This window comes from Coptis chinensis, chromosome 7, assembly GCF_015680905.1.
Source record: "Coptis chinensis isolate HL-2020 chromosome 7, ASM1568090v1, whole genome shotgun sequence".
NCBI classification, from domain to species: Eukaryota; Viridiplantae; Streptophyta; class Magnoliopsida; order Ranunculales; family Ranunculaceae; genus Coptis; species Coptis chinensis.
In genome coordinates, this window is record NC_141462.1 from 25,587,409 (window position 1) to 25,600,563 (window position 13,155).

The window sequence follows — 13,155 nt, forward strand, 5'->3', positions numbered from 1 at the left end:
AGACGAGCTGATTTGAGTGCCAGATTCAATACTTTCGTTTGACATGTCGGTATCACTAGAAACAATAAATTTTTTATTAGAATTATATCCTTTATCTGAGCTACTATCACTATATTTAGTATAATTATATAATATATTTTTTACTAAACACATATCGAGGTCTCTGGAGGATATATAATGTCGTGATTCGAGGTGAAGAACTGTGTCTTAAACGCATACATTCTTGACGTCGAAACCAGGACTGTTTCGAGAGGGTGCGTATAAAGTTAACACATGTTTTTCTCCTAGCCATACTGTCAAAAATTATAATTTAAGGTCTAATTAGTATAAGATACACAGATAATATGTGAGTACTCAAAGCCTAAGCCCTAATTATAATAATTTGGAAAGAGAAACAGGCGAGATTATTCAACATATTTAAAAAGACAACGATAAAGTTTAGTTAATATGTAGTTTATTAAGTTATTCTTTTTACTAACCTGATAGATGTACAGAAATATTTGGTGATGATGACAGCAAATACGGCCAAGATTAAGCTTTCTAGGTGATGTTAATGGTGGTGGGGTTTGGGTTTTCTCTCAAGTTTTTTCACAAATAAGTGAAGAGAGAGAAAGCGAAATAAAGATTTTATAATTTCGATATGACTGATCTGTTTCCAGCTGTAACCGCTTGATATTTTGAAATTCAATTTTTTTTAAAATTGCTTTGGTTCATGAAACATTCAAATTTTTCGTGGTCGAAATTTGAAAGTTTCGAGAGGGGGTGATGTCGTGGGAAAATATTGTCAACCCGATATTCCAGCCCAAATATTGTGATATTTCGATAATTGGTATTATATTTTGTATGTTGCAAGTTTAAGGCGGGAAAAGGAAAGAGAAGAAGAGAATGGACACGCGGCAGTTAGTGATTGGATAAAGCTATTATCAGAACACTATATAAAGACTAGAAGGAGGGAGAAATGAGGATTCTGATTTCATTGGAGAAAAACTGTAAACAAGAGTAGAGAGAGAGAGAGAGAAAGAAGAAATGTACAACCGCCATTGTTATTAATAAAAGCTTAATTCCAATTCTTTTAATCTTTGTTTTAGATCTTCAATAGTTTCTTGTTATTGGTCTTATAGAAACATCTTCTCCAACTACAATAAGAGACTGAAATTAACAAACATAGTAAAGTGAAAATAAATAGGTGATCTTACCTTTGTTCCAAACTTCTATGATTCTCAGTGGTTCGCTCTAATATACAAACAACAAAAGAAATTATTTATTGATTCTCAATGCATCTCGCCCCAGCCCGTTGAGGTATTATATTGTTTCGCCCGGAGCTAGAGAGATGATCTTCACAAAGACCAAAGTAACCTAGAGATTCTCTTGGTGTATTTGAGAGAGGGTGAACGAAGAAGTGCCAAAGGGTTTAATTGAGTTTTATTTGAGATTTGAGAGAGGGTAACTGAAGCCTTTTAATTGAGTTTTCCGTGAAAGAAACAAACCATCCACGTGGCTTCACTCTCTCTCTTGGGAGAGTGCCACCTAGGAGAGAGAATGTCCACGTAGGATGTACTCAGCTTTAATATAGAGAGAAGTGAAAATGTGATATATACTAGTAGCAACAATATTAAGCAAAATTATTAATTAATATATCTGAACCAAAATTGTTAAAACATCGACAGTATATATTACAACAAAATTATTAAGACATCTTAACCAAAATTACAGAAACAAAATTATGAAAACATCTGATATATATATTATCAAAACAATATTATATTTACCAAATTAAACATCTTAACCAAACTCATCGCCTGTGTTATTAAAACAATATTGATCAAAATTATTAAAACATCTAAATACAAAGAACAGAGGACTTTATTGTAAAAGTACCAAAATCACAAACCAATCTTCAACTAACTACGAATTGGATTACAGTGCTATCTACCTTTTAATGTACATATGTACATATATAAGAGGCTTAAAAGCGCTCATAAAACTTTTTAATCTGATCAGTAAAAGATGCATAAGATACAATCCCATCGTTCCCGGCAAGAATTCTGTATTTGTCCTTCCTAGTAAGATTAGTGCACTCAAATCCCAATGTATCAGCTAAGACCCTCTGCACATAATTTGCAACGTCATGCGGGCTCTTACCTGATGAGCATGTTGCTTCAATTGGCAATTGGTTCAAAAATGTGACTTCATAAATTGGTCGAGGATTCATGAAGTAGAAAATAGGATCTAAGCCTTTCCAACCCCTAGCAGTTGTTGCATGAAAGAATCCCACTCTATAGTTCATAGCAACAGGTACTATCCGGTTAGTCAGCTCAGCAAAAAGTGCACTGAATCTCAATAGGAAAGGCTCCCTACATGTGGTGCCTTCAGGACACACGACAAGGTCCCCTTCTTGTAGTTTTTTCTTAATCTTTTCTGCATCCACGTGGCGTCTTCGAGTAAGTCTAACCGTTGGAATAGGTGATAGGATCTCTGATAGACGGGATATTGAGTATGTGACGGCTGGAACCTTTCGTCGAAGGACCACAGATAGGACTACAGGATCCATTAGGGTACGATGTGTACACACAAATAGTACACCGCTGTTTGAACGGGATGGTGGTGGTGGTGGCTTGCCTTTCACAATGAGTTCACCACCAAATATTTTGGATGTATAAGGAAGAACTCTCATTGGTAGAATCAGGCCAAGTAGTATACGTACGATAGCAAGTATGATTCCTAAAGGAATCCATAGCAGTATGAGCAGTGCCATTGATGGTGTTGGGCGCTTGACTAGTCGCCCGTCATGGAAGATAACCGGAAGTGGGTGGATCAGCTGGTGGTGGTCATCCTTTTGGTTGGTCTTGAATGGTGAGTGGTGTTGCTCCTGCAAGTAATTAAGGCGATAATTTATTCTGTGGGTTAGTAATAATTAAGTAACTTCATGTATGTTGCTGTATGCATGCAGCATGCAGGGGTATGCTCTTGTTGTCCTACTATCAGCTGCCTAGAGCAAAATACAACTACCAAATGTGATTTACCAAGTCTATAAGAACACGATAGAAAAGAACAAAGTGTCATCCAAAAGAAAGGTTGTATAGTTGATTTTAGCAATAGTACAGTACTGATATATAACATGCACTCACCTTGCAGATAGATAGGATTAATGTTGAACCAGTTGACGTTGGCCTGCCTAATCCCGCAGTAGGTTGTTCATTCTTGAAAAACACCTTGACCCGGTTAGGAATCAAACCGATGTCAACTTTTATGAACCCAGTGGCGAACCCAAACCGGTTCACCTGTAGCTCACTTCCAATCACTTCATCAGCGCGTAAATGTTCCTTCACAAACCTCTCAACCATTAGCCTGGGACTTCTAGTAACCACAACCCTTTTGTCATACTGGCTAAACAATTTCCAAGCCTCCATATCTATATCATCCATATAAAATTTAGGCAATACAGCTCGTGCCACAGACTCTACCTCGGACACACGAACTCCAGCAACGGAGATGAATATTGTTAACTTTAGACCAGCATCCCCCATACCGAGTATGTCTAACAAGCGAACAATTGGCCATACCATCAATAAAAGAGCAAATCGAATTATACCTGATGCCTCAAATGCTACTAACATGAAGTATGAAAAGGGGTCAGGATCCTTCAATAAGGTTCCTTCGAGTTCAGATACAACGGACTCCTTTTCAGTATCCCAATCAGGATTGTTCTTTGGTTCCATGGTAGTTTCTGATTGAAATCAGTTACCAAGTTTCTAAGGCTATATGATAATGGAATGATGAGTTTTGTTGACTGTGTCTTAAATGACTTAAATGAGAAGTTTGGCAGTTTATCTGTTTACAGCTACCATAGTCCATATATGTGTGCATGGGTAGTATTTAGGTGGTAAGCCTAAACGAAATAACGAAAATGTTTGAAATTAAGGACAGTACAAGTACTGTACGCCACGCCAAGCTAAGACGCAAAGAGTGTTCACTTAACCCCAACCACTTTGTCTACCTCGTCTAAGTTAAAATTCTAATTTATTGTCTAAGCAATTCACCTATTTATGTGTCGATCATTTCGATATATTCATTGTCGTTTGAAATATAATGTTATATTGTGATCATCAACAATTAAATAACCTGATAACCAATTTTTTATGTTTTCGGGAAACTATGGATCAAAACGGGGACTCTCTCATATGATGATATGAACATGAGAATGCTGGTGTTGACTGCTTGATTTCAGAGATGTATACATCGCTACTTTTCGTTAAGAAATTGAAGCATTCACACTCTTGTCACTCCATATTATGTTGGAATTGGAGACATAGCTCATGGATTTGTGAGGTTGAGGACAGTTTAAGCAATTGATCGAAATTAGTATCAGCAATTCAGCCTGATGTTGCAATTACATTTATCGGATGTAGATGTTGTGTTTACTGGACAACGACCTGATGATTCGTGTGGTAGGAAATGGCTGCACTCTTTTTGGGATAAGAGTTGCCTACGTATCAAGTTTCTTTGGGTAAACTGTTATCAAATAGTATCGAAAACAGTAATAATAGTGCAAATAAAACTTATCACTGAGGATTGTGCTCGGCACAATTTCCTTAAGACAAAAAACGCCGCCGGTATGGTTGCTGCCGGCCTCAAGCGTACGTCCCACGATACAACAGCGGAAGAGCGAGGCACCAGCCAATGACCTGCTCTGCAGAAACTCTCAGTGTACTCCAGACATGGTTTTTTGTAAGATGAAAAATAATGCTTTTGTGTCCTTGATAAACAAGAGAGAGAAGTGTTTTATAGATCTGATACTCGCAACTCAAGGCGAGAGTCACGACTCCTCTACTGGCTAGTTTTTAATGAGCGAGAGAAAATGCGAGTAAAACGTTTTGACTCGATCAGTAAAGGAAAGATAATGTAACAACAGTTTTTGGAAAGAAGACCAAAAGAATTTCCGCAAAAACAAGCCCATTGCACCCCCCCCCCCTGCGCGCGACGTGTGTGGGCACACGCGCACTAAGGTTTTCTGGAGCTCCCACCTCCCGAGAGCCCCCAAACCAAGGCGGCCTTGTGTGCGCGCGAGCACCTCCTTGTATCTCTCTACACTATCCCTCCATAAGGACACAAACCATATAAACTTAAAAGACTTAAGTTTAGTAACCAATGTGGGACTAAAGCCCCCCACATTAGAGAGTAGTAGAGACATAAGGTCATGGGTTCAAACCCATGAGGACACAATTTCATTCAAGATTCCAACAATCCCCCACATGAATGAAGTTATAAAGAAACAGAAGAAAAAAGAAGAATGTCTGGAGTATGAAGAAGTTATGAATGGGCTGAAGGTGTCATACGACTTGAACCTTCGCTTGGTGTTTGTCTGTCGGGATTACTAGTTGACCAGTGACCTTAGTCTTGAACTGTTCAACATATATGTAATCCAAGTCAACAGGTAACACACATAACTTCAAAAATCATCATAGAGTTCCCTCAGTTGTGCTCGTATATCCATGAGCTTCCCAGGTTTCATGAGTGTTCTAGAGAACAAGCCTATAAGTTCTCATAGGAAGCGGCTTTTACTTAACACTCATATAGGTGCCTCTATCGAGTGTATCTTGTATCATTACACCCTACCGAAAAACCAGCTATAGAAAGCATTAAGAGTATTCACTCATCCTTTAAAAGATCTGAAGGTACTACTACATCATAGGGATGGGTACGAGTTTTCACTCTAGGTGTAGTACCCTACAAATCACGCAGATAACTCGTTTCCCCATTGAACCTTGATCATGGGATCTCCATTCACAAAGGTTGGGTGTCAGTTATCAGTGATTTAAATAAACAGGCTTAGTCTTTAATAGACTTTAGCCCCATCCCCCTCGATGTACTAAAAACCAGCTCTCTAGCCAGGCCTTTAGTTAAAGGATCAGCTAAATTTTCTTTTGACCTCACAAAGTCAATAGCTATGATCCCATCTCTTAACAACTTCCAAGTCTACTATGCCACATATCAAATGACTCAACCATATAAGAAGAAGTATATGCTTTATTAAATTCAAAATCAGTTACATTGAGCTTAAACAAGCCTTCATCTAAATAACCTTTACCCACAAAGGTTCCCCCCTTAGTCAGAACAAATTTGTCTGACTCAAAGACAAGTTTGAACCCCTTCTTACTTAAAAGGGAACCAGAAACCAGATTTTTCCTAATATCAGGAACATAAAGAACATCCTTCAAATTAAGAACATTTCTAGAAGTGAACTTCAAATTAACAGTCCCTTTTCCTTCAACTCTAGAAGCAGATGAGTTACCCATGAACAGACTTTCTCCTTCTCTCAGAGGAGTGAAGGACGCAAATGCACTTTTGGTGCCACAGATATGTTTGGTAGCCCCAGTGTCTACCCACCAGTCAGTCATGTTACTCACCAAGTTAACCTCAGTAACCATAGCAAAAAAATTACCATCCTGAACTACATTTGCTTGTGCCTTATCTTTCTTCCCATCATTCGGACCTTTTCTGAATTTACAGTCCGGGGCTATATGACCTCGTGATCCGCACACATAGCAATGAATTTCAGGATTGTAAGGTTTCTTTTTAAAGTGAGGTTGGGACTGTTTATTCTTGTTCGTGATATGGTTTCTTTTTTGGCTTGGAATTTAGATGATTTAGACTTAGAAGAACTAGCGTTACCTTCAACCCGGGTTAGCCTTAGCCTTCATTTCTCAAGTCTCCACATTGATTTCAGCCTTCCTATTATCCTCCTCGATCCGAAGGTTGACGATCAAATCTTCTAGGGTCATCTCTTTCTTCTTATGTTTGAGATCGTTTTGTGTACTCCTTCCACGAAGAAGGGAGTTTCTCAATGATGGAAGCAACACGAAACCTTTGCAGATTTTATAACCTTCCCCGCAAAAATCTCATGAATAATTATTTGCAGCTCCTCCACTTGAGAAATAACAGATTTCCCATCTTCCATCTTGAATTCGAAACTTTCCTACAAGAAACTTTTTTTCAACCCCGCATCTTCATAGCATGCTTCATTATCAAGTAAATTCCACAACTCTGTAGTAGTCGTACACACAGCATAAACATCATACAAATCAAGAGAAAGACAATCAAGTATATAATTCCGACACAAATAATCCTTCTTTTCCCATCTGTCCACACCACCAGAACGACCAGGTTCTTCTTCATCGTCATTTGAAATAGGTTTCTCAATCGAAATCCATTCAACCAGTTTTAGAGTAGTCAGATAAAACCGCATTTTCATCTGCCAGCGCTTGAAATTTCTGCCATCAAAAATCTCAGGTTTGACAGACTTACCACTAGGTTTTTCCATTTTAGTAGTATCAAAAACAAACGAGCACAAATACAATACTAGATAATAAAAAGTTTTTCGTCTTAAGATTGTTATCAAATAGTATCGAAAACAGTAATAAGAATGCAAATAAAACTTATCACTGAGGATTGTGCTCGGCACAATTTCCTTAAGACGAAAAACGCCGCCGGTATGGTTGCTGCCGGCCTCAAGCGTCCTCGTGGATACAACAAATGAAGAAGAGCGAGGCACCACCAATGACACGCTCTGCTGCGAAACTCTCGGTGTACTCGGATTAACGGGTTTTGTAAGATGAAAAATAATGCTTTTGTGCGTCCTTGATAAACAAGAGAGAGAAGTGTTTTATAGATCTGATACTCGCAACTCAAGGCGAGAGTCACGACTCCTATACTAGCTAGTTTTTAATGAGCGAGAGAAAATGCGAGTAAAACATTTTGACTCGATTAGTAAAGGAAAGATAATGTAACAACAGTTTTTGGAAAGAAGACCAAAAGAATTTCCGCAAAAACAAGCCCATTGCACCCCCCCCCCCTGTGCGCGACGTGTGTGGGCACATGCACACTAAGGTTTTCTGGAGCTCCCACCTCCCGAGAGCCCCCAAACCAAAGGCGACCTTGTGTGCTTGTAGCACACCTCCTTGTATCTCTCTACACTATCCCTCCATAAGGACACAAACCATATAAACTTAAAAGACTTAAGTTTAGTAACCAATGTGGGACTAAAGCCCCCCACATTAGAGAGTAGTAGAGACATAAGGTCATGGGTTCAAACCCATGAGGACACAATTTCATTCAAGATTCCAACATAAACTTGAATCAAGCCTTACGTAGTTCATCTCTCTACTTATAGATGTTTGAGCTAACCTTCCTTATTTGCTCCAGGCCGTTATGAAGTATAGATCCACCTTGTGTGCTATCTTGATGATTCGTCATTACTATGTTGTTACAAAGTTAATGTCTCCATGATTGTGGCGTTGACTGAGCTCTAAGATAGCACTAGTTGGTTTGCTTCCATGAATGGCTGTAATTGATGTTGTTGGATGACCTGGGTGTTGGATTGTGGAGTACAGTTTGATGGTATGTGACGAGCTAAAGGTGGACAACCTGGTATGTGGACACATGCAATGTAGTGTGGAACGGAGGGTACTTACATACATAACCCCCTTTATTTTTTATTCGTTCTTTGGACAGCTGTCGCATGAAAAAAGAACGGTTTAAAAAGTAAAGTTTGAAAGCACGTGTCTGACAGCTGTTTGTTTTGAATTTATGTTTTGGAAAATGTGCGGGAACTGTTGGGCTGGACTCGTGGGCCCGAAATTACCGTGTTTTGTAGGCGAGTAATGATTTAGGTGTTTGGGAACACGAAACGTTTTTGTAGTCTCGAGGTTTTGGCAGCTGAAGGGTTTTGACTTGTAAAGCGTTTATCTCTGTTCATTTTTGCAAGAAAAGGAAAAAAGAAAAACCAGAGCGAAAGAAAGAAAGAAAGAAAAGAAAGAACTTTCTCTTCCTTTGCTATCAGGTGCGTGTTTTCAACTTAAAATTTTTGATCTTTTAATCTTTCTCTGAACTTGAAATGTCTATGACTAGTGATAGTTTGAGTGGTGAGGTTGAAGTTGATGAATGAAGAGAGAGAACAGTAAGTGATAAAGAGGAAGATGTTGAAGCTAGGTCTCGTAGTGGTGTAGAGGCTTCGTCTTCTTCATCTTTGGAGACGAGGGCTGAGGATGTGAGGAGGCCTAAGTCGGAGGATTGTTATACTTCTCATATGAGGGAGGAGTTTGGTTGGGTGGAGGCCGACCTGGCCATGTATGACCTAAGGGGGGAGAGGAATTTGTTTCATAGTGACTACGTTCCTTGGGGTGGAGGAGTAGTTGTTTGCTATGGACAGATGAAGGCTAGGTTGAGGTTGCCTCTATCCTGTCTTACTGTGGAGGTGCTAAATTATTTGGGGAAAGCCTCTTGTCAGTTCGTAGGGAACAGTTGGAGGATCTTCCATGTGTTGGATCTGTTAAATGATAAGGGTTATAACATTTGTTTAACAGATGTGTTGGAGCACTTTGTTGTGAGGAGGTCGGGTGCTATGAATTTCAATTTTCAGGCCGGTAAGGGGAAATCACTTGTTATCTCTGGGGTGAGTCAGGAGGAATAGAGTCATAGGCCGTTTTTGGTTGTGGGTAGATATTGCCCTCCTCGTTTGGAGTTGGCAAGTCGTGTTGTACAGTTTGTTGGTAGGTCGTTGGTTTTAGGTCGTAGTGTGTGTATGGTATATTATGATTTGGACATTCTGACTTATTTGTTTTGTTCTTGCAGAGGTTTCTATTTGTGTTCATACTGAGAACGGGTGTTATAGAAAGGTTTGCTTGTTTGAGCTTGGAGGAGAAACGAGCTTTGCTGGGGGAGGTTGCTCATTACTTTAAAAGGCGTGGAGGAGAGAAGATTAACCGTAAGAGGCTGGAGCAAAAGAAGAGGGCTCGCAAGGCTGTCATTGTTCTCTCTGATTCTAGCTCGGATTCTGTTATGGAGAGGGAGAGCCAAAAGAAAGCACCTATTTCTGGAGGGAAAAGGGTTGGAGGGGCTGGTGACAGCCGTTCTGGGGCAGCTAGGACGGCTAGAAGAGCTGCTGAAAGCCAATCTGGGGTAGTGAGGATGGCTAGAGGAGCTACTGAATGTCGTTCTGCATCCAGACACTCTGAGTTGGGTGACGCAAATCGTTTGGCACCCCAACGCTCTGAGCTGGGGGGGGAGGATGCTCTGCATCCAACCGCTTCTCCTCTAGTGATGTAGATCGTTTTGCATCCAACTGCTTCTCCTCTAGAGATGCAGGTGCTGGTGGTGTTGCTGCTAGTGGAGAGGGTGATGCTCCCACTTCGTTCCAGAGGCCTGTTCTGAAGAGGCGCTCCGAAGTGGTTGAGTCGGAGGGGGCTAAGAGGTCCCGAACTGAGTTTGAGGAACGATCTAGTACTGCTGAAGACGTACTTTTTCAGGTCGGGTACCTTTGAAAAAGATGAACCTGATTGATCTAGCTGCTGATGTTGGGGTGGCTGAGGCCCGTGGAAAAAAGAAAGTTAATGATGTTGAGCCTGTTGCTGAATAGTGCAAGGGGTCAGAAAGTGCGGCCCTAAGTGCGAAAAGTGATGATGACGTTCTAGATAGGTTCGTCATGTATGAGGACCATGTTAGCTATTTGAGGAAGTTTGTGAAGAATGGGGATTGCAGTTTCAAGTCCACATTGGTTGCTGGAGGGAATTGTTCTTGGTGGGGATAGGCGTAAGCTGGATGATAAGAGTCTTGAGGTGAACTTGAAGGAGATGGATCGGTCACTATGATATGTGACTTTTATTCCGTTATGAGCTTGTTTTCTTCGGGTTTTGCCAAAATATATATGATCTAATCGTAATTTGTTATTTGTCAAGTTCTGGCCATGTACAGGAAGTTGAGGGATATAAACATCTTTTTCCGATCTGTACAAGAAGGAGTTGGATGCCAGCAGGAAGGCTTATGGCAAGTTGGTGGCCGAGCAACAGGTGGAGATGGCTGAGGGCTCAGGTGCAAGAGCTGGGTGGCAAAGTGGCTTTGTTGCAACCCTCTCTTGACTCTACAAAGCTGGAGGTTCAACAGTGGGTCTCCGAAAAGAAAGCGCAGCCATTCTTTGAAAAGTTTGGCCAATATAACAACCTGGTTGATTTGGTGGAGGGTGGTGATACTTACGTTCTGGTAGATGATTATCTGGAGCTAGATCGTAAGTATGAGCTCCTAAAGATGTCAGTTGAAGTGGGGCTGGAATAGTGTCTGTTGAAGATACTGGTGCAGATGCTAGTAGACGATCTGACCTGCCATCCGATCTAGGTGCTGCTCCAGCTGCTCCTCTAGTTGTTCCTCCTGTTGTTTCTGTCTCGGATGTTTCTGAAGTTGTTGTTGATCCGGCTAGTGGCCCAATAGGTGGAGAGGGTGGACTACTGCAGACTTTGAATGTGGAGAATTTTCCTTTTGTTAATTGATCTTGCCGTGCTTTGTGGTTGTTTGTTATGTGGATGAAATGTTTGAACAATATTCTCTTCCTTGCTGCGTTGATACTGATACTGATACTTTTGATTTTTATGATGGGGATGCTGAGGTCATTTTCCTAGGGTAACCTGGGGGGCTCATGTATCTAACCGAAATTGTATGTAAGTAGAAATATTTAAATTATTTACTTGTTGAAATTGGCTTGAAGCATGCATGTGATTGCTTATGCTGCTTTTTATTTATTGTTTAACGACTTATGTTGCATAATAGTCGTACTGATGAACTGCTTGATGTTGATAGGTCGTCTGAGTGTAATAGGTCGTCTGATTGTATCAGGTTGTATTGCTTTTGTGTACGATCTGGTGGGTTTGCGCAGCTGACACCTAGGCTTTGCCCTGTGTAGTTGTGTGCGAGTCGTTCCTTTTGGGGGACGCTCTCATAATTAGCCTTTGAATGGCTATTGTAGTTGAGTCTAACTTAAACCATTTCGAGGTCGTAAGTTGACTTGGGGTCCTTTTGGGGGTCTCCTGGACTGTATTTGTCTGATAATTGGCCTATGAGTGGCAATTATAGTTGAATCATACTTAACCCTGGTGTGGGTGTTAAGTTGATTTAGGGTCCATTTGGGGGGCTTTGTTTGAATTGATTGATAATTAACCACTGTGTGGTTGTAGTTGAGTCGTTGTAGACTCCGCCTTTGATGTATGCCTTGACATTGTGATGTCCTAGGTCGGGTTGCAAGCTGTATGGTCCTCATCTAATGCATAAAATGAGAGTTGTACACAAAATGTTAATGAAATTTTATTCCTATCGACTTATGTATCTGGAAAAAAACTTATTGATAAAATCGCTTTAGGAGAGCTGTATTCCAAGGTCGGGGAAGCATATCACTGAGCTGAGTTATGATCCAGTATGCACCATTTCCAACGACTTTGTCAACAATGTATGGGCCTTCCCATGTTGGGTCGAGTTTGGCTGGAGCTAGTGTTATTTTGAGGACTAGGTCTCTAGCTTGAAAAGATCTTGGGAAGACCTTCTTGTTGTAAGATTGTTGGATCGTTTGGTGGTACCGAGCTCGGGATATTACAACTGCTTCTCTTCGTTCTTCTAGGAGATCAACTTCTTTGGCCAAGATGGTGTCATTAGCTCCTGACTCGACGATGTTAGAACGTGTGGTTATGAGTGTGAGTTCTGATGGTATTACTGTATCTATTCCGAAGCAAAGTGTGAAAAGAGACTCATTTGTACTTGCTCTGGTTGTTGTTCTGTATGACCATAGAATGTTCTCGAGCTGTTCTGGCCATTGGCTTTTCTTGCTTTCCAACTTCTTTTGGAGGTTTTCTTTGATGGCCTTGTTTGTGGCCTCTGCTTGACCATTGCTCTATGCATATCTAGGTGTAGAAAATACTTGAGTGCTGCACCATTTTTGTAGAAAAGTCTTGACTTGTGTGCCAACAAATTGGGTTTCATTGTCCATGATAAGGGTGTAGGGTAGACTAAATCTTGTGATGATATTGGTCCATATGAAGTTGATGACGTTGACCTCCTTGACTTGGACTAGTAGGATTGCTTCGACCCACTTGGTGAAGTAATCTGTGGCTGTCAGGACGTATTTGAGCCCTATTTTCTTTTGTGGGATGAATGGTCCCCTGATGTCTAGCCCCCACATGTGGAAAGGCCATGGGCTTGCAATATTTATCAACTCCATTGCTGGACTTAGGTGGTTGTGGCCAAGTGTTTGACATTGGAGACATTTAAGAACAGACCTTTTTGCCTCGATATGCATGCCTGGCCAATAATATATATCCTTGGGCTATTATTTTATGTGCC

At 40.6% G+C, this 13,155-nt stretch overlaps 1 protein-coding gene across 1 annotated transcript; it reads right to left on the bottom strand.

The window, feature by feature from the left end:
* Positions 1-1,845: 1,845 nt before the first annotated feature.
* Positions 1,846-3,799, bottom strand: GPAT5 (glycerol-3-phosphate acyltransferase 5). The gene is made up of 2 exons (XM_086571574.1): positions 3,129-3,799; positions 1,846-2,869 (listed from the first exon to the last, which is right to left on the bottom strand). The coding sequence occupies exons 1-2, from the start codon at positions 3,717-3,719 to the stop codon at positions 1,967-1,969; spliced, it is 1,494 nt and encodes a 497-aa protein (XP_086427700.1). The 5' UTR covers positions 3,720-3,799; the 3' UTR covers positions 1,846-1,966.
* Positions 3,800-13,155: the final 9,356 nt, after the last annotated feature.